The 20,765-nt window shown below is 36.1% G+C and overlaps 1 protein-coding gene across 3 annotated transcripts in view; it reads left to right on the top strand.

Moving 5' to 3' along the window:
* Positions 1-20,765, top strand: part of YEATS2 (YEATS domain containing 2) — a 100,505-nt gene that overhangs the window by 7,658 nt on the left and 72,082 nt on the right. For all 3 annotated transcript variants that reach the window (XM_046658411.1, XM_046658412.1, XM_046658410.1), the window contains exons 2-6: positions 10,390-10,507; positions 13,425-13,522; positions 14,257-14,349; positions 16,048-16,293; positions 18,020-18,135. In XM_046658411.1, coding sequence (XP_046514367.1) covers positions 10,408-10,507; positions 13,425-13,522; positions 14,257-14,349; positions 16,048-16,293; positions 18,020-18,135 — 653 coding nt within the window. In that variant the 5' untranslated portion in view covers positions 10,390-10,407. The remainder of the gene's footprint in view (positions 1-10,389; positions 10,508-13,424; positions 13,523-14,256; positions 14,350-16,047; positions 16,294-18,019; positions 18,136-20,765) is intronic.

Below are 20,765 nucleotides of genomic sequence, written 5' to 3'. Positions count from 1 at the left end.
TGGCATCTACAAACTGCACATATATAAAGTGTACAATTTGATAAGTTTTGACATATTTATACACCTGTGAAACCATCATCACAATCAAGATAGTACACATATGCGTCATTCCCCCACTTTTTCTTATGCTGCCTGGTTATCCCTCTCTCTTCTCCTCTTTCATCGCCCCTTCCCCTGGCAACTACTGATCAGCTTTCTGTCACTATAGACTAGTTTGCATTTTCTATAAAGGGAATCATTGTAGTATATACTTCTTTCTTAAGGTAGCTTCACTCAGCATCATTTTGAGATTAAATCACGTTGTTGCATGTATCAGTTCATTCCTTTTTATTGACGAATGATAGTCTATTGTATGGATATCACAGTTTGTTTATTCATTCACCTGTTAATGGACATTTGGGTTGTTTCCTCTTTTTTGTTTTTTTTTGGGTTTTTTTTCGTGAGGAAGATTGGCCCTGAGCTAACATCTGTGCCAGTCTTCCTCTGTTTTGTATGTGGGACACTGCTGCAGTGTAGCTTGATGAGCCATGTATGGGTCCGTGCCTGGGATCCAAATCTGCGAACCCTGGGCCACTGAAGAAGGGCCTGAACTTAACCACTACACCACTGGGCTGGCCCTGTCCCAGTTTTTGACTGTTACAAATAAAGTTGCTGTGAACATTTTTGTACAGGTTTTTGCGTGGACATATGCTTTTATTTCTCTTGGGTAAATATCTAGGACTGGAATGGCTCGGTCATATAGTAGTGTTTGTTTAGCTTTTTAAGAAACTGCCACACTGTTTTTCCAAAGTGGTCGTACCATTTTACATTCCCCCCAGCAACGTCTGAGGGTCCCAGTTGTTCCATATTCTCTGTAGTTGTATGCTTTTCAACATACAGAAAAGTAAGAAGAAAACAGGGACATAAAGACACCCATAATGTATCTCCCAGATTAGTCCTTTTGGCGTTTTCCTCCCCTAATTAATGCAAGTACATGGTTACAAAATTCAAACATCGTAGTCGGGAATAGAATGAAAAGCAAAACCACTGCCCAGAGGCAACTATGTTAATTGTTTTCAGTCTTTTCTTCCAGAAAAACCTACAGAGGCGTAAACCAGCGTTTCTTTTATCTCTCTTCTTTCTCACCTAGTTTACACAGAAGGCATCAAAGTATACATGGTGTTCTGCAGGGTGGTTTTTTTACTTTACAATTTATTTTAGAAGTACTTCCATATCAGCTTATTCTGTTTAACGGCTGCATTACAAAACAGTCAGTTTTGCTGTAGGAAAACACGAATTTGTTCCATTGCAATTGATGTATTAGGGAACTATTTGGGTATAATGTAAATTTCACCTTTGCTTGTGCCTCATTTTGTCGGCAAGAAATGGCTAGGTGAATGTAGAAAACTGCACCCAGCGAGCTGAGCCACGGAAGGAATGCACGAGCCGCACAGTCGTCTTCAGGGGTCTCAGTTTACCCTCAGTTTGCTGCTTTGTGGTGAGCTACACCCATCCGCAGCTGGTGTCACAACTTTCTGTTGATTTCAGATCACCCTCTTACTACTTCACAGTAACTCACAGGCTGTAACCTTTCAACGCCCACTTCCACAAGCAAACTTGAGGTCTTTTTCAAGTAGAGTGCCATATTTACTGTAGCATTGATGTATTTCTTAACCATTTAATGTGTAAAACTGTGCTACTGTTTTTATTAGATTTCCTTTTTTGTTTCACCGGTAAGATTTTTGAGTGTTGTGCCCCTAACCCTGTTTTTCCCATAAGCCTTGTGGTTTTTATTATTTACTTTTACACAGCATGGTGATTTTTAGGAATGCATATGTCACATTATAGCAGAACTGATTTATTCCGTAGTGTGAATGTACATAATTGTTTTATTTTTAAAAATTATGACATACATCATATATACTAGAGAATACATATGGTAAGGAAGTATGTTTTAAAGGAGAATAATAAAGCAACAAATACCCGCTTAGTTACTACCTAGCTTAAGAAATAGGAACTTCTAATACTTTTGAACCTCCTTGTATTCGCCTCACTGATCATTTATACTTTTTTGAATATCTGAAATACTTCACAATAAAATCAAATTTAAAAGTATTGGGGCCGGGGGCTGGCCCCGTGGCCGAGTGGTTAAGTTCGCGCGCTCCGCTGCAGGCGGCCCAGTGTTTCGTCGGTTCGAATCCTGGGCGCGGACATGGCACTGCTCGTCAGACCACGCTGAGGCAGCGTCCCACATGCCACAACTAGAAGAACCCACAACGAAGAATACACAACTATGTACCGGGGGGCTTTGGGGAGAAAAAGGAAAAAATAAAATCTTTAAAAAAAAAAAAAAAAAAAAGTATTGGGGCCGGCCCAGTGGCGCAGCAGTTAAGTGTGCACGTTCCACTTCGGCTGCCCTGGGTTTGCTGCTTTGGATCCCGGGTGTGGACATGGCACTGCTTGTCAAGCCATGCTGTGGTAGGCGTCCCACACATAAAGTAGAGGAGGATGGGCATGGATGTTAGCTCAGGGCCAGTCTTCCTCAGTGAAAAGAGGAGGATTGGCAGCAGTTAGCTCAGGGCTGATCTTCCTCAAAAAAAAAAAAGTATTATCACTCTGTTCCCCCCCCCCCCCCCCCACCCCTACTGGTCTCCCTGATGTTGATTACCCGGCTGGCTGCCCTGCCCCCTGCAAGTTACAGTGTACATACACATGGCATGCACGCACATACTTCCGGAAGGATAATCTGTAAGTAGATTTCTGTTAAGGTTAATATATATTGGGTTTATCATCGTTATTTTTTGTTACAGCTTTGTTGAGATCTAATTCACATACCATAAAATTCACACTTTTAAAGTGTAACACTCAGTGTTTGGTTTTCTTTTTAGTATATTCACAATGTTGTACAACCATAACTATATCTAATTCCAGGAAGTTTCATCAATAGGTAGGTTTTTGTGAATATATAGATTTTTCTGGATTAGGCAGCGTTGATCTAAAGAGAAGCCATTTTCTAAACATGTCTTATGTTTTAAGGTGCTTGTTTCCTTTCTAGAATCTCAGCTCCAGATAGAAAAGCATGAGACTTATCCCCATAGGATTTGTTGTCAGTTTGAAAGCTCTAGTGAAAAATCCCTTTTTAGTGAAGTGTGCAGGATTTGGCTCAGTTTATATATTCTCTGACTGTGTCCAAGAGTTTGACACAGTCTTGATCTGGTCCAGTCCAGTTCCTTCCTTTCTTTTTTCAACCTGAATGTGTAGACAACTTGTTTTTTTCCCTTCTCTTGGAAGGAACTTTTATGGCTTCACAGCTGAAACTAAGGATTGTCATATGAGGCAGAACTATCATTTTAGACAATTCCAATGATCTTTGTCTGAAAGTGGCTCCAAGGAAGTCACTGGAAGGTTATATGGCCTCGCTTCTTTCTGTCAACTTGAGAAGAATTTTAGCTTCAATATTTCAAAACCCTTAAACATCCCATATGGCTCACTCTGTCCAGAAAAAGTATGTTGAAGGGAAGGGTAGATCTTCCCTAGGCTCTCCAGGTGCACTAATGGACAGAAACAGTGGCATGCGTAATATAAAATACTGTTTTATCCTAAACTCTTTTCGTATTGCTTTGCAAGATCAGAGACCGAGTGCTGGCCTGAATGGACCTTATATAGAAACTTGTATGATCTTAAGCTATTTTATTTATAATAGGAAAGTAGGTGTTTTTGACCTGGAAATATATAATACTTAAATAATGAAAAAAGTTTTTTGAACTCAGCTGTCTGGCCGTTCCATTTTGCTTAGCTCTTTACAGTGATATTGGGGATGGCACAGGTCAACTGAATGGCCCACATAGTTTGATGCTAATGACCGACCTTGGTCAGTTTCCCACCATTCTGGTCCAGTGTAAAGTTGTGATTATATTTACTTAAAATATCTATTTTTTATCCCAGATGAGTTGAAGAAACTGTGATAATGTTGGTCAACAAATGAGAGCATATTCAAATGGTTTTGTCTATAAGACCTGGCTTAGAATAATTAGGATAGAGTTTTTCTCAGTATCAACTCCAGTGAAAATCAGAGCAGAATCTTCTCTTCTCCCTTTTAGATTTTCCTTGATCTGAGTCTTTCCTATAAGTTACTTCAGATTACTTGTGTTGTGAAAAATAAGCGTAACTTTGGGGAGAAAATTAGCTGTATATATTTTCAGTTATCTCTATCAGTGGCAGATGTTAGTTCTATGAGTAATTTTCAAATAGAGGAAAAAATTTAAATTAACATTGAAATATATATATTTTGATTCTTTTGCTAGGACTTCTATATGCCTTAATGGTTTTTCTCAGTATAATATTAAAATGGGTGTAGATTCTTAGAGTACACATTGAGCAGTCTGGGAACTGTGGATGGTGTTGGGGTAAAAGCTGATGCTATTTTTAATTTGCAAAACATGATTGATGAAATGGATCATTTCTATTTGGATGACTGAAAGTCGCTTGCATTAATATATTCCTAAAGGTCCAACTTTAGGCATGTGCAGTACACATCACCTTGCTTCTGGATCTCCTCAACACTTTTTTACTGGCAGTAAAACCTTCCAGTTATGATGCACTGTTCTTTTAATACCCTGCTGGATTGGATTTGTATTTGTATTCACAAATGAAAACTGGTCCATTTTCTTCTGAGGATGCCTTTGACTCCATCTCCATAGGTCTAGATATATTCTGCCCTTACTGGTGTTAATTTTGAAATAGTGTGTTATTTTAATTTCCTCTGTGAGCCATAAGTTATTTAGAAGAGTATCTTATTTTCCATATCAGAGATTTTTTGTTAATAATTTCATATTTTTATTAGGATCGGAGAACATGGCTTATAACATTTCCACGTTTTGCAATAGTTGAAACTTTCTTCATATCCTATTATATAATTTAATATTAGTGAGTTTTTATAGATATTTCAAATGCATTGTTCTTTGTTGGGTTCAGAGTTATATGTATGTGTTAAATCTGGCTTTATCTATATCATCTGTATTTTTATCTCATCTTCTTGATCTTTTAAATTTCTGAGAGATGTGTTCAAATTCTCCTGCTGTGGGATTTTCTTAAGTTCTCCTTGTATTCCTGATTTGTTTTGTGCATTTCGACACTGTGTCGTTTGGTGTATAATTTATAACATGTTTTTGATTGTGTCTTTAAATAGTAACATAATCTTTACTATGTTAGATGTTTTTTGCCTTAAATTATTGTCTGTTATTAATCTTGCCATCCCTGCTATCTTTTTGTTTGAATGTATCTGTGTATATTAATTTTGCACATCCTTGTGTTTTGGACATTTAGCTATAGTGCCTTTGAAGATATAGCAGTGTTAACAAACAGATTTGTAGGTATTATGGAGAGAATGATGAAAGCTAGTGTAAGCTAGTAGTTATGTTCCCTGTGATTATTTATATTTTGGCATGTATTTCATTTATTTCTTGTTTTATTTCTTCAGCAAACAATTTATTGAGACCTCCCAGGAAATTTGGAGGGAGAAATGGAGAGAGCTGTGTTGGATAGTATGATCAGGGAAGGCCTTCTATGATAAGGTGGGCATTTGAGCTGGGTTCTGGGAAAGCTAACCTGGGGGAAGAGCGTTCCAGGCAGAAGGAACCATCAGTCCAAAAACCCTAAGGAAAGGTTGAGGTGTATTTGAGGTACTGAAAAAAAACCATTTTGTCTGGATCTTAATGATTAAGGATGGAAAGGGAGGTGGGGTCCAATTCATTTAAGATCTTGTGGGTCATGTTAAGGAGTGTGATTTTATTCCAAGTGTTGTGAGAAGCCATTGGAAGATTTCAAGCAGGGATGACGTGATCAGATAAATATTTTTATAGTGCTTTTCTAAATTGAAGGATAACTTACAAACAGTGAAATACACAAATTTTAAGTGTACAGTTGGATGAGTTTTCACAATTGCATGTGCCCATGTAACCCACACCCTTGTTAAACTATAAAATATTTCTATCACCCCAGAAAGATCCTTCATTCCTCTTCCCAATCAGTCGCCACTACCAGAACCCTAACTACTGTTCTCATGTGTTTCACCAAAGATTAATTTGTCTGTTCTAGAACTTCATATAAATGGAATCGTTCAGTGTGTACTCTTTTGTGTCTGGCTTCTTTTACTTACTGTAATGATTTTGAGATTCACCCCTGTTGTTACTTAGATCAGGAGTTCATTGGGTATACCTCAATTTGTTTATCTGTTCTCCTCTTGGTTTTTGTAGACTTTTTAAAAATGTCTCTTTGTCTAAAACAGGGGAATGGATTGTAGATTCTCTCCAGATATTTAATAAAGGAAAACTGGTTGTTTTGTTTACAAAGGATAAGTTATTTTGTTTGAAGTGAAGCATATAAAAAGGACAGGGCCAAAGAATTATAAAATCATTTTAACATCTTAGGAACATCTGTCTGTATGGAAGCAGGTGGAAAAGGATGCACTGCTCCTCCCTGTCTACCCTTTTAAATCAGGTGGGAGCACTTGTCTTGAGTGAGAGCACAAAGTTCAGTGGTCCTAATGAATTCAAATGCCGTGATGATCGTAGAATTTTATGTTGAGAAGATACCTCACATGGTACATGGCAGATTTTTCAAATATCATATATCAGATTTTACTCCTTCCCCCAAGAATTGATCACATCTTGTAAGATGTGCAGAGTTCTAGAATTAGGTTCTACGGGTTCTGTGTCTTCTGTGACATGAGAATTAATACCTTTTACTAAGAATTTCTAGTGACTGTATTACATAATTTTTGCGTTTTTCACTATGCAATTTCTTTTAAAAATATTTTTCTCTTGGGGTCTATTTCAAAGTATAGAACTTTAAAAGGTTTCGTTTTGTTTTTATCTTTAACCTTTGTCAAAAACTCACTTGTTTATATTATTTGAGTGGGTGTGATACAGGGTAGTTTTGCTGGCTTACATCATGCATGGGAAAAAGACATGTATTTTCTGAATTTAAATTGACACATTTACTTTTTACAATGAGGTGGTTTCAATGAGAAAATTTTAAATTGGAGGAATCAGCATTGCATGTATTTCTGTATTTGGATTTGATCCCATGGTAAGGAGAAAATCTCACAGATGTAAATTATAAACAGAAACAGATTTCTTAAACAGTTCACATGACCATCTCAGTATTCTTTTCAATTTCCTCTGATTCATATGCTTGAAAACCTAAAGAGGATTAGTGGGACATTTTGTTTCAGAATTGAATCTGACAGTGTCTAGCAACTGCTCACATTTCCTCTTCATAAATCTCAAAGTCAGACAAGAAGAATCCAAAACTCAGTATTACCGTGGGTCCTTGGTTACACATTCCATCCGCTCACTTATTACATCATGATGAGAGCATGCCTCCGCAGATGTGCCTTGCCGTAGCTAGCATATACTTGAATGTGCCATGTGTATACAGACCTAAATCTTTCTAAACATGTTTATTGGAAGCTCAAGTCTATGCCCAAAGATGACAGGAAAGGCTTTATTACAGGGCTGCATGAAATATGAAATACCTTGGCAGTACATGTTAACTCATTGGTGGTTTCTTCCCCACCCACCCCACCCCCCTTCACCACCAAATTCTAGTCCCCTAGTTTGAGAGCAAAAGTCAAAAGAGAGTTTCGCTTCATCCTTTAAGTGAGGGTAAAATAAAATCCTATTTTCTTCAGGGGTCCCCAGCCTTTCTGGGGACGAGCCACTGTTATTCTTGAGATTACTTGGGGGTGGGAGGAGAACATGCAGATTATGAAGTCCATGGAATGGAGGAGTGAAAATGATGCTGGAGTCACTCATGTTACAGATAATCCCATAAGACTCTTGGCAAATTGTAAAGACGGTGGTCACTGAGGAAAAGGGTGTGGTGCAGGAACACATTTGGAGGGCTGCTGGGATGTAGCTGCCTCTGAGTCTAGGTTTCTCTAAGGGTAGGAAGTGGGTTTTTTTGCTATCTGCATTAAGGAAAAAGGAATGAGGGTTATTGACTTTTAAGAATATATTGTTTATATAAGTGCCCAAGACTTTCACAGGTTGTCTAAAACTAGTTGCAGACCAAATGGAGAAGGCTAAAAGAATAAGACTTTCCTCACTTTTTTGTTTTGTTTTTGTGAGGAAGATTGGCCTTGAGCTAACATCTGCTGCCAATCTTCCTCTTTTTGCTAGAGGAAGATTGTCACTGAGCTAACATCTGTGCCAGTCTTCCTCTATTTTGTGTGTGGGACGCCACCAAGGCATGGCTTGATGAGTGGTGTGCAGGTCTGCACATGGGATCCGAACCAGTGAACCCTGGGCCGCTGAAGCAGAGCGCGCGAACTTAACCACTATGCAACCCGGCCAGCCCCCTACTCTCACTTTTTATACGCTTTAAAGACAGAAGATAACAGTTGAATTCAGCGCCTCTCGAAAAATAAAGACTCTTTTTTGTTCTAAATTACAGCAGGTGTTAATGATTGTGAACAAACTTAAACGGTTTAATTCGAGATTTTTGTAATGCCAGGGGTTTTTAGAACATTTTTAAGCTTAGGAATATTACACAAGATAACAGTTACAGGAAAAGTGTTCTCTTTGATCCAGGATTTGCATCTATATCATTACGCAGTGAGTCTCTCCCAGCTGAGTCAAGTGAGTCTGTCTGAGATGGGTGAAAGAACTGGACCAAGAGCTGAGAGACTTTTAAATTATTTCACTTTTAACATTGAGTGAATAAAGACAAATATTTTTGAGTTAAGGTTTTCATTAATTTTATTTTAAAACTTTTTATTACCTCAATAGATATGTATTGTGTATTTTTGCCTTTGGTTAGGTAATCTCCGTTAGTGGTGGAGCAGAGGTTTGGAAATCAGGGAGCTCTTCTTGTCTTTTCTGTGTCGTAGATTAATGTGCTAAGGGGCAGCTTACCTAACCACCCTGGACCTTTTTTCTTATCTGTCAGTAGACCCTCGCTGCCCAGTGAGGGAACCACTAGCCACAGGTGGTGGTTGAGCCTTTGAAACGTGGCTAGTCCAAATCGAGATGTACTCCAAGTGTGAAGTAGACACCAATTTTAAAGACTTAGGACAAAGATAAGAATGTAAAATATCTTATTGCTAAATTGTTTATATTGATTACATTGTTGGAATAATAATATTTTACATACGTTAGTTAAATAAAATGTATTATTAAAATTAACTTCACCCATTTCTTTTTCTAATGTGATAGAAAATTTTAAGATTTCTTTTGAACAGTGCTGGTCTGGACAGTATTTCCTAAACTGACTCATGAAAAATAAGTAAGTGCTCAATGAAACACAATTTGTGAGAAGGGTAGAGTCTAGTAGAACTTTTTGCAGTGATGTACATGTTCTATATTTGCACTGTCCACTATAGTAGCTACTAGCCACTGATGGCTGTTGAGTACTTGAATTGTGGCTAGTTCTGAAATGTGAAAAATTGAAATGTGGAAAAAAGGAACTGAATTTTAAATTTTATTTAATTTTAATTAACTTTAAATAGCCACAAATGGCTAGTGGCTAATGTGTTGGGACAATGCAGATCTAGAGAATTTATGGGATTGTTTTATTCAAAGACTTTTATACCTAATACTTGTTTACCGTATTTCACTAGTTTAATATGAGTCTATACTGTTTGTGGTTTATTATTTTTTTTTAAAGAGTTTATGTTTCCTTCTTCTTCCCAAAGCCCCCCGGTACATAGTTGTATGTTTTTAGTTGTGAGTCCTTCTAGTTGTGGCATGTGGGATGCCCCCTCAGCATGGCCTCATGAGCTGTGCTAGGTCCATGCCCAGGATCTGAACCGGCAAAACCCTGGGCTGCCAAAGCAGAGTATGCAAACGTAACCACTCGGCCACAGGGCCAGCCCTGTTTATGTTTTTCCTGAGTAGTATTAAATGATCAGTAACAATAATGTTTGTCGAGTACCTGTTATGTAGCAGACACTGTGTAAGTACCAGAGAGAATTTATATGATAAATTATTTATTGAGACCTAAGCTGTATTGCTGATATTTTGTAATATGCTTGGATGCATTATGAATTCCAAGGTACCGTGTGGGCTTACCGTGCTCTCATCGAAGTCTGGTTTCTTTCCTTTCCTTATGAGGGCCCTTCCATGAAAGCCTGGCTCCTTTTGAAAAGTCTGAACAATATGCGGCCTTGTTAAAGGATTTTCTCTTGAAAGGGAAATCTATGCCTTGTAACAGATGATGATTTTTTTCCCCCAGTAAACTTTGGTCATTAGTTATGCTTTTGGCTTTAAAAGGGATGTATGCATATTTACACGAGACTTACAAGTATCAGTATTATGTAATATTTATTCCCTTTGTGTGTAAACATATGTTTATAAGTACTAGTTTCAAGCAGTGTTATTAATGAATTTATTTATGATTGCTTCACAGTGAAGAACGAATGTCATCATGTCTGGAATCAAGCGAACAATCAAAGAAACTGACCCTGATTATGAGGATGTGTCTGTGGCCCTTCCGAATAAGCGGCATAAAGCAATTGAGAATTCAGGTAGAAATTCGCCTGCCTTAGGAAGTCATTTCTTTGTTGACATATGCCTCCCTATGAGATTTATAGGAACTAAAATGAAATGCATTTCCATTGTTGTGCATAATTTGAAGAGATTTGTGTTCTGTTTAAGTAAGACACTACGTGCAGCATAAAAGGCAGGACACAATCAGGTAGACAGTGAAAGCATTAACAATGAGACAGGATGTAAGTTTAGCTATCATTGTAGGTTAGATATGATCATAAAGTCTTATGTATACTACCGTGTGGTATCATGTGAGATGATTACAGGTGGTACATGGATTAAGGTTTTTTACTTTAGTAGTTATGTGTTATTTTAGTGTCTATGAAAAAGATGATGGTCTTATCAGACTAACAGTTTCATGACTACTGTTGCTTAGGATGAGGCTAAAATTATTTTTAAGTATTATTTAATTGTGTTAATTAGATGTTTTTCATGGTACTCAGATGTTGTAGGTATCTTGAAGGTGGTATATGAATGATGGAAATTTGGGAAACATTAATGTAGTTTAACTCCTGCTTGTGGTTAAGTTAAGGCTCAAAGGCATTAACCTACTTGCCCAAGATCATATAATTAGCAAATCATCAATTATGTCTTGTAGTTACGCATAATGTTTTAAGCTATCTCAAAAAAAGTTGCTAAATTTGAGTTTTTAAAAGACATTGCTGAAATTTAGTACTGTTTATTTAAATAATAAATTTACCTAAGTTAATATGTATAGCTGGGTAAAGAAGTCATCATAATCACGGATAAGGTATTACAGCTCCTCAAAGATTAGGACCCCTGGAATTTAAGTGGTGAGGAAAATTCCTGACTGTAAGTGGAATCAAGTCATATGTACCCCTAAAAGTGTTTGTGGACAGAGAATTATCAAATCCAATTCCAAATAATGAAAGCATTTAACTACAGCTTTTCCCCTCCATTCAGTTGTAATTTTATTCACAAGGAAATGTTTCACTAATAAGCCAAATAAATGTGAAAGTATCCTGAAACTTAAATCCATTATTCAAATGTATCACATGACATAACTTTTCTTTTAAAATAAAAATAAGAATAGAGAAAACTGATTATTTTAGTAAACATGGTAATTTCAGTTTAAATCTAGTATCAGTTCCCAAATACTCAGTGTAAGAAGGGATAGTTTTTGTTACTAAATGACAGTTTGCTCTTCTTCCTTTTGGTGTCCATACTCTACTTAATCCCAAACTGTATTTTTATTTTTCAGAACTTTTCTCAGTGTAGATTTGGTGGGATGCTTTCCTTTGCTTATGTTGTTTTATTTTGTTTGTTGTTTTGTTTTTGTTTTTACTTATTCCATGAAAGAGATAATTTAGAAGTGTTTCTTTCTGAGGAGGTTATGATAAATAGCCTTTAGTGATCACAGTTTCTGGCTTTCAGCCTCCTGTAAGAGTGTCTGCTGATTTCTGTTACAAGGTTTATATATGCAAGGATAAATACAATAATATTAGAAAATATTCTTTTCCTCAAATATGAGAGAAATCAGTCATTTGCCTTCGTGCACACATATCCACAAGAATGCTTATATCATTACTAGTTTTAAATTGCCAATCTAACGGCATATTTTATGGGGAGAAAATGGCATGGATGATCAAAGGGTCCATTTTTTTGTGCAGCTTTTCATATACTCCGAAGTATGCATGGCGATTTTTTCATATTACAAACACAGAATCATTTTGCAAAATCCCAGGTTTTTCAAGCAGTCACTCAGCTCTTTTTTTTATTCTCTTGTATCAAGCTACATTTCATATTCCGCTGTTTTTACTCTTTGACTTGCATGTTACTTTGAGTAGTCGTCATCTCAGTTTTATTATCTTCAGAGGCATTTTCTTTCCTTATGAATTCTTTCTTTGCTCATTCCTTCAAGTGGTTGTGATCAGAAACTACTGAATTGCTTGCTAGATCCTTCTCTACAGAATGAAACTTCTGCCTTGTTATGAACTGCTCTAGTGTCACAGACTACCTCTCCCTCTAGCTAGCTCTCTACTTTCTTTCTCCTTGGGGCTGTTGTTTTTCAAAGATCACCAAATATTTCTCTCAGAACTTTCACGAGTGTTTTTTCTTTTTTGGTAATTTTATTTTGATAAAATTTCAAACAGAGAAATTGCAAGGAGTACCCATATGTCTTTTATGCAGATTAATTTACCAGTTGTTTGCATTTTGCATCATTTAGTTTATCATTCTTCTCCCCCACCCCCAAACACACACCTACACACACACAACATAGACAAATGTGTGTATGTATACAGATATATATGCACGTCATTCTTTCTAAATCATCAGAAAATAAATTGGACACCTGTGAACACTTTTGTATATGTCTTAAGGACATTCTCTTATGCAACCATATATCAAAACCAGGAAATGTTAACATTTATACATTACATTATCGAATCTGTGGTCCATATTCAGGTTTTACTGTTGTCCCAGTGTTGTATTTTATAACTATTTTCCCCTCTCCAGGATCCAGTCCAAGATCACCGAGTGCATTTAGTTGTCATATCTCTTTAGTCTCTTTTGATTTCCTCAACTTTTTTTTGTCTTTCTTGACTTTAATATTTGAAAAGTATAAGCCAGTTCTTTTGTAGAATGTCCTTTGATTTAGGTTTGCCTGATGTTCCCCATGGTTAAATTCAGCATTTTTGGCAGGAATGCCACAGAGCAATGTAGTCTTCTCTTGCATCATGTCAGAGAACACATGAGGTCAGTTTGCCCCAGTATTAGTGGTGCTGACTTTTCATCATTGTGGTTAAAGTGATGGCCACTAGGTTTCTCCTCTTCAGAGTTACTGTTTGCTGGGTGTCTTTTCTTGCTTGCTGACTTAAATCAAGACAGCTGCTGATTAATTAAACCTTGGATTATTTTATGTTCTTTGTGCAGCTCGAGATGCTGCTGTGCAGAAGATCGAGACTATTATCAAGGAACAATTTGCACTTGAAATGAAGAATAAGGAACATGAAATTGAAGTCATTGACCAGGTATAATGATGATAAATTTCTAAAAGACCCAAAGCTATTGAAAAAAATCTATACATGATGTATTGAAGAAATCTACTGAGATAGAATCATGGTTGGTTTTTCCCCTTTGCTTGTCATTTTTTTTTTTTTTTTTGCAGGGAAAGATTCACCCTGAGTTAACATCTGTTGCCAATCTTCCCCTTTTTTTTCCTCCCCAAAGCCCCAGTGCATGGTTGTGTATAAGTCCCTCCAGTTCTTCCATGTGAGCTGCTGCCACAGCATGGGAACTGACAGATAGGTGGTGTGGTTCCGTGACCTGGAAACGAACCTGGGCCACTGAAGCGGATTACTTGTCTTTTAAAAAGTTTTCTCGTTTTTGGAAAAAAGACATGTACTTTTTGTGTCTTTATATGAAATTGAAGAAAAGGATAAAAACAAATACCATCCTGAAAGATAATTCCTCTTTGCTCTTGTGCTCATATCTTTGTGGATATTTCTCAACAAATATGCATATAGACACAGAAATATACATATTAATATGTCTATGAACTCTTGCAAACATTGGTTTTTGTCATTCTTTTAAGTCTTTTGCCAAAATCTGATAGGTGGAAAATGGTCATTTTTATTTGTCTGTCTTTGGTTATTAGACAAGTTGAACTTTTTTTGGTCATTTGCATTTCTTTTTTTATGAATTGTTGGTGTATCTTTTCTGTCATTTCCATTTTTTAAACTAATGAGTTAATACTTGTTTTTAGCGACTGATTGAGGCAAGAAGGATGATGGATAAACTTCGTGCCTGCATTGTCGCAAACTACTATGCTTCTGCAGGACTTCTAAAAGTTTCTGAGGTAAGTTTCCCTCATGCAGTCATTTCTGGCCACTCATATTTGTTGTATGAAGGGGACCTGGGGGTTGAGATGGAATCCCTGCCTTTGAAACATTTCTCCTGTTGACCTTTAGAATGCAAGAAGCCTAGCCTGCCATCCTGGGGAAGCACACAGACTTTATGCTGTGTTCAGCCATCATCCTTTAATCATACCTCTCTGTCAGTAATCTTAAGTAATGTTTTTTCCTTTTTGCTTAATCCCTCTTCTACTAATTGTTAGCACTGTTGCTGTGGTTTGCAGGTAAAAGGTGACTGAGACCCTGTTCTAACTTCTCATATTCCTCTTCATTTGATTATGGTTAACTTTGGAGTATGTTATAGATCGATTGATTTTCCTCTGATCTTTTACTGCTAATGAACAGCAATTTCTGTTTTCAGTAGATGTACCCTATTTAAGAAGCCCTGGTTTTTTTCCCCGTATTTCTTGTGAAAAATTTCAAAGCTACGGAAAAGTTGAAACAAGTACCTGTTTATGCATCATCATCAGTTTCAACAATTTTAATGTTTTGCCTTATTTGGTTTTATCTTATTTTTCTCTAAAACATTTGAAAATAAGTTCCAGGTATCATGACACCTTACTCTTAAACACTTTAATCACATATTTCCTAAAGGACATTCTTCTATGTCATCACAACACCTAAGAGAATGATTTCCTAATGTTATATGGTAACCAGTCCATATTCACATTTATCCACTTGTTCCCAAAATATCTTTTAAAGCTTTTTTTTTTTTAAAGATTTTATTTTTCCCTTTTCTCCCCAAAGCTCCCCGGTACATAGTTGTGTATTTTTAGTTGTGGGTTCTTCTAGTTGTGGCATGTGGGATGCCGCCCCAGCATGGCCTGATGAGCAGTGCCATGTCTGCGCCCAGGATCCCAACTGGTGAAACCCTGGGCCGTCGAAGTGGAGCACGCGAACTTAACCCCTCGGCCATGGGGCCGGCCCCCATTTATAGCTTTTTAAAAAACTTTTATTATTGAAATTCATCAGCTTTGTTGCTTTGACTCTGAAACACTAGTCTCTGGTTCCTTTTTGCTCACTAAAACAATTATTTTAACAGCACAATTTTTAAAAACTGGGCTTCTTAGCAACATAAGTACAGTGTATCGCATCATAACAGAACACACTGTATTTTGTATGTAAGTAACAAGATACAGAAAAATGCCCTAGGCTTCAGGGCTGGACTGAGGACAGACTTTATATATTGGTATTAATCATTTTAAAGCTTTCCTTACTATGTTTTACTCCTATGTTGAGGCTATTTTACATATACTTTCTTTAATCTTTATATGTCTTTTAATGGAATGTTTTATTTAGAGCAGTTGATATGTTTGTGTAAAGGAAAGTGAGACTTATTTTTTTAAAGTTACATCTTATTTTCTGTGTATTACTATATGTTTATTTTTCATTTACCTTCAGAGGACTTTACATCTTTAGCTTTTAGTGTTAGGACCTTTGCATAATTATTTATCACTCTCTAGTTTTTGTTTTGTTGGTCAGACCATCTTAAGGAGTTTGGACTTTATTTTCTGGGTGTGGGGGAATTTTGAAGGATTTTAAGCATGATCCCAAAATAGATAAGGGTTTTGGAAAGATCAAAATTTTGCCTACTTTTGGTGGATTTGACTAAAAGTTTGTTTTGCTTGCTTTCATTCTTACAGGGATCAAAGACATGTGATACAATGGTTTTTAATCATCCTGCTATCAAGAAGTTTTTGGAATCACCATCTAGGTCATCATCTCCTGCCAATCAGAGATCAGAAACACCATCAGCCAATCATTCAGAAAGTGATTCTTTATCTCAACACAATGACTTCTTATCTGATAAAGACAATAACAGCAATATGGATATAGAGGAAAGACTCTCAAACAATGTGGAGCAGAGACCAATCCGAAATACTGGAAGGGTATAGTTGCATGGGTGGGAGGGAGCCAAAGGAAGAGGGAGCCAGTATTTATTAAGTATGCACGTATTATCTCATTTAAGTTAATTATTTCCCTTTTAGAGATGGGGAAACAGAGTCTCAATGAGGTTTAAAGTTGTATTTGTTCAGAAATATCAGAACTGGAAAACTTAGGTCTTTCTGATGTTAGAGTTCAGTGCTCCTGTGTGTGGCTCAGTTCCTGCATGCTGTTATGTAGATATGAAAGAAACCTTCAGGATTCAAGGTCAATGCTGTGACCTTGCCCAAGGTCCTTCTACTGTATCATGTTTATTCTCTCAAGAGCAATGGCTCTTCAGAAGTTTCTCTGTGAAGCTTTATATTCTAGAAGCTTTGATAAATGGAGGAAATTTGACAAATAATAAATAGAACTGAAAACCATTTATTGCTCTTTGAACCTGCCACTTTGTCATTCAAGTTCCCATCTCAAGCTGTTCTGAACTTCTTGGTATCATGTTTGGCTGTAGAGTCCTTATTGGATGAGACCAATGATTTTTCTCAGCCATGTGTTCTCAAATAGAGAAACTTTCCAGGATGCTTTCCGCGTATTCATACATCAAGGATTTGATTCATTTTTGATAAAAATAAATTAAAAATTTTTTTTCTGATTATAAATTCATATGTGTTCATTGTTGAAAATTGTAAAATACAGAAAAGTGAAAAAAATTAGAAAAATCATTCATAATGCCACCACCCAAAAATCAGAATTCTTAATGTTTGGAGTTACTTGACTCTTTCCAGTATTATTTCTGGGCAAGTACTGCATGTTTTTCTTTTTCTAATTAAAAAGAATTTAGGTCATACTGGTCAAAGGATTTAGAAACTTACCATCTTTTATATAATATACATGCTCATGTTTATGTAATAAATATTTAGTATTTCCTATATACCAGGCACTTTTCTAAGAACTATACAAAACATTCGTGTGAGACAGGTACTATTATCATCCTTATTTTATGGATGAGAAAATTGAGACAAAGAAGTTAAGTAATAACCCAAGGTTGGGGCTGGCCCGGTGGCGCAGTGGTTAAGTGCGCATGTTCTGCTTGTGCGGCCTGGGGTTTACCGGTTCGGATCCCAGCACTGCTTGGCACGCCACACTGTGGTAGGCGTCCTCCATATAAAGTAGAGGAAGATGGGCATGGATGTTAGCTCAGGGCCAGTCTTCCTCAGCGAAAAGAGGAGGATTGGCAGCAGTTAGCTCAGGGCTAATCTTCCTCAAAAAAATAAAAAAACAATCCAAGGTTACACATCTAGTAAATGGAAAAGTCAGGATTTAATCCCTGGCCATCTGTTTCCATGGTCAAACTGTTAGTTAACCATTATATTACTTCTCACTGAAGATTTTTGATGGTACAGAAGGTTGAAAAGAAAATTCCATTGACCCTTCCATATTCCCATTTCTTAGAGGTAACTGTTATAATAGTTTCCACATCTTATTTGTATATACAAAGCAAATGTGTATGACTGTTAAAAAAAACACGTGGAATTATAGTGTATAAACTTTATATAAACTGATGCAAAAATCAGAGTAAAAGTATTCTTTCATGCTCAGAGATGCCACAAAGAAAGAAAATTTTGTAATAATAAAAAATTCTGTTATTCTATTCTTACCTTGTATGATTTTATGGTTTCTGCCTATTAAAAATTGTCCAAATTGAAAATGAAAATTGATTATGATGTTTTTCAGGACACTTCTGTTATTACTGGCTCCCATAAAACAGAGCAGCGGAATGCTGATCTCACAGGAGATGAGACTTCACGACTTTTTGTAAAGAAAACAATAGTCGTGGGCAATGTGTCCAAGTGAGTATCCAGCTGAATTGTCTCATTATTGGTCATACATTTATGTTATTACTCTGGCATACTCTTATCATAGTATTATGGTAGGAAGAGGCCGCAGGGATTCTTTTTCCCAGACTCTTCGTTGTTTCAAAAGTAAACCAAGGTCCAGAGACTTGAGACTCTGTCTCAGTGTATCTGCTAATCGTTGACAGAGTAAAATTATGCTTGGTAAACATTTCTAAGACATGAGCTTTTATACAAATGGTATGTTTCATCGAGCATTAAGTATGGATAAGTTTGGAGAAACTTGACTTCTCCTGACCTAGTTCTGTCCTTAGGTGCCTTAGCTAATCCCTAAAAATGTTTATTTAATTGCCCAGACCGGAATGTTCTTAATATATAACAAGACTTACAGAGCAAGTCTTGAAGGTAGAATTCCTCTAAGCTAAAAGGCTGTCCTCTCATGCTGTCTTGTGGGAGTGTCATCATTTTTGCCACGTGTCTAGGAATGGATAAAGACATCATAAATCTTCAAATAGCATAAGAATGTTATTTCCTCATGAAGTCTCGTCTGCCTTTCTCTTCCCTCATAAGATATATTTCCTCTAAACTCTCAGGTCATATTTATCATATTATATGGTCATTTCCTATTTTCATATATTTTTCTCAAATTAGACTGGCATCTTTTAAGGATAGGAAGTATGTTTTGTTTGTTTTTTTACCTTACAGTACTTTGTGTTTGGTAAATATTTAATTGGTGAATAAATTGATGTATTTATGAAAATTGTGATTACACATAATTATTGAAAATAAATTTGGATTTGGGATTGTAATAATTGACTGAGGGGAAAAAGTCACACGGGGGAGAAAAAACTTCCAAGCCTCATTTAATGGACCACTAATGATAAAAAAAGAAGTACATTAAAAATCTCAGGATAACAAGAACAGAGATTCTTAATGGTCTGTGTAACGGTATTAAATAACATAAAATATGATTAAGGCAATTAATTTCTGTCTTATAGATTATTTTAGAGTTAGCATACATTCACCTAATAGTCCATGTGAAGTGTTAGAGTTGAGGTCTTAAGTGTAGTACAAAACAGGTCAGCCCAGAAAAGGCCGAAATTGGAAATCCTGCTAGACTCACCAGGCCATGAGAAGATTGGGGAGAAACATCATTGATGTTTTCAAACCATTATGTCTAATTCTTAGTTTTTTAGTTCTTTTAAAGGCCAGCTAGATAAAATACTGGTTAACTGTGGATTTTAAGCAGAGAGGGAGTGATTGGCGTTAGTGTTGTGAAGTCCTTGTTTCTTCTGGGAGAGGGTAAAATATTGATTTACTTGAGACTTTGTTAAGAATACTCAGAATAGCTAAGATAACAACTAAAAGTATACATAAGAGATTTAAACTTTAAAACTAGTAAGGGAGGGTGGGGAATTAAATAAATGAAAGAAAAAGAAAACCCCTGATTCCAAAAGAAGGCAGGCAGGGATAAGAGGAAGGATGTGGAGAAGAAGAGAAAAAACAAGACAAATAGTATAAAATAATTTAGTAACAACGAATCTAAATCTAATCAGTCGTAAAAAAGGTATATGGATTTAACTATCAAGTTAAAAGATAAAAAATGTTAGATAAAATAACCTAAAATTCACCTCTCCGTTGTTTATCAGTGACACATCTAAATAGAGGAAGATTGAAGGTAGACAGAGTAAAAAGGTAGAACTGTCCAGTACTAACCAAAAGAAAACCAGTGTAGCATATTAAGATGAGGCAAAATAGACTTTAAGACCAAAAGCATTCATAGAGGTAAAGACAGTTATATAATGATAAAAGTTCTGTTCACCAAGAAGATAGAAAAGTTCTAAACTTCTATGCATTTCACAGCATAGTCTTAAAATTCTAAACCAAATTTGATAGAAACAGTAGGAGAAATTCCCAAATGCACTACCATACTGAGATTTTATATACCTCTCAGTAACTTGTTAGATCAAGCAAAATACCTGTATGAATATAAGAGATTAGAGAATCAGCAAAGCTTGATCTAATGTACACATATAGAACACTACACAATTGAAAAAGAAACATTTTTAAGCATACAGGGGACATTTATGAAAATGGGCTGCACAGTAAGCCATAAAGCAAGTTTCAACAAGTATCAAAGGACTTGTGTCATACAGACTGTTTTCTTCTGACCACAGTGCAGTAAAGTTAAAAATGAATGACAATAGGATAACTAGAAAACCTCTGCATGTCTGGAAATTCAAAGCACTTCCAACCTATTCATAAGTCAAGGAAAAAGCACATTGAAATATTCAGAATTAAATAATAACTTGTAGGATAACACTAAAGGGAAATTCATAGTCTTAAATGACTGCAATAGAAGAAAGGCTTGAAATTAATGAATTAAGCATCTCACTTAATTAGTGCAGTGGAGAAAGCAAAGAAAATAAGAGGAATAAATAATAAACATATACAAACCTGGTGAAATTAATTAAGGAAAAAAGGACAAATTTTTAGAAATGAAAAAAACATTGCTGATGCTGCACTATTAGAGAAGAAACTGAACATCTTTATGCCAGTACATTTGAAAATTTAGATGAAATTGAGAATCCTTAGAAAAATACAACTTAATCAAAATGACTCAAGAA

The sequence above is a fragment of the Equus quagga genome, chromosome 4, assembly GCF_021613505.1.
Source record: "Equus quagga isolate Etosha38 chromosome 4, UCLA_HA_Equagga_1.0, whole genome shotgun sequence".
In the NCBI taxonomy this organism is placed as follows: Eukaryota; Metazoa; Chordata; class Mammalia; order Perissodactyla; family Equidae; genus Equus; species Equus quagga.
This window is presented reverse-complemented; position numbering and strand designations above follow the sequence as displayed.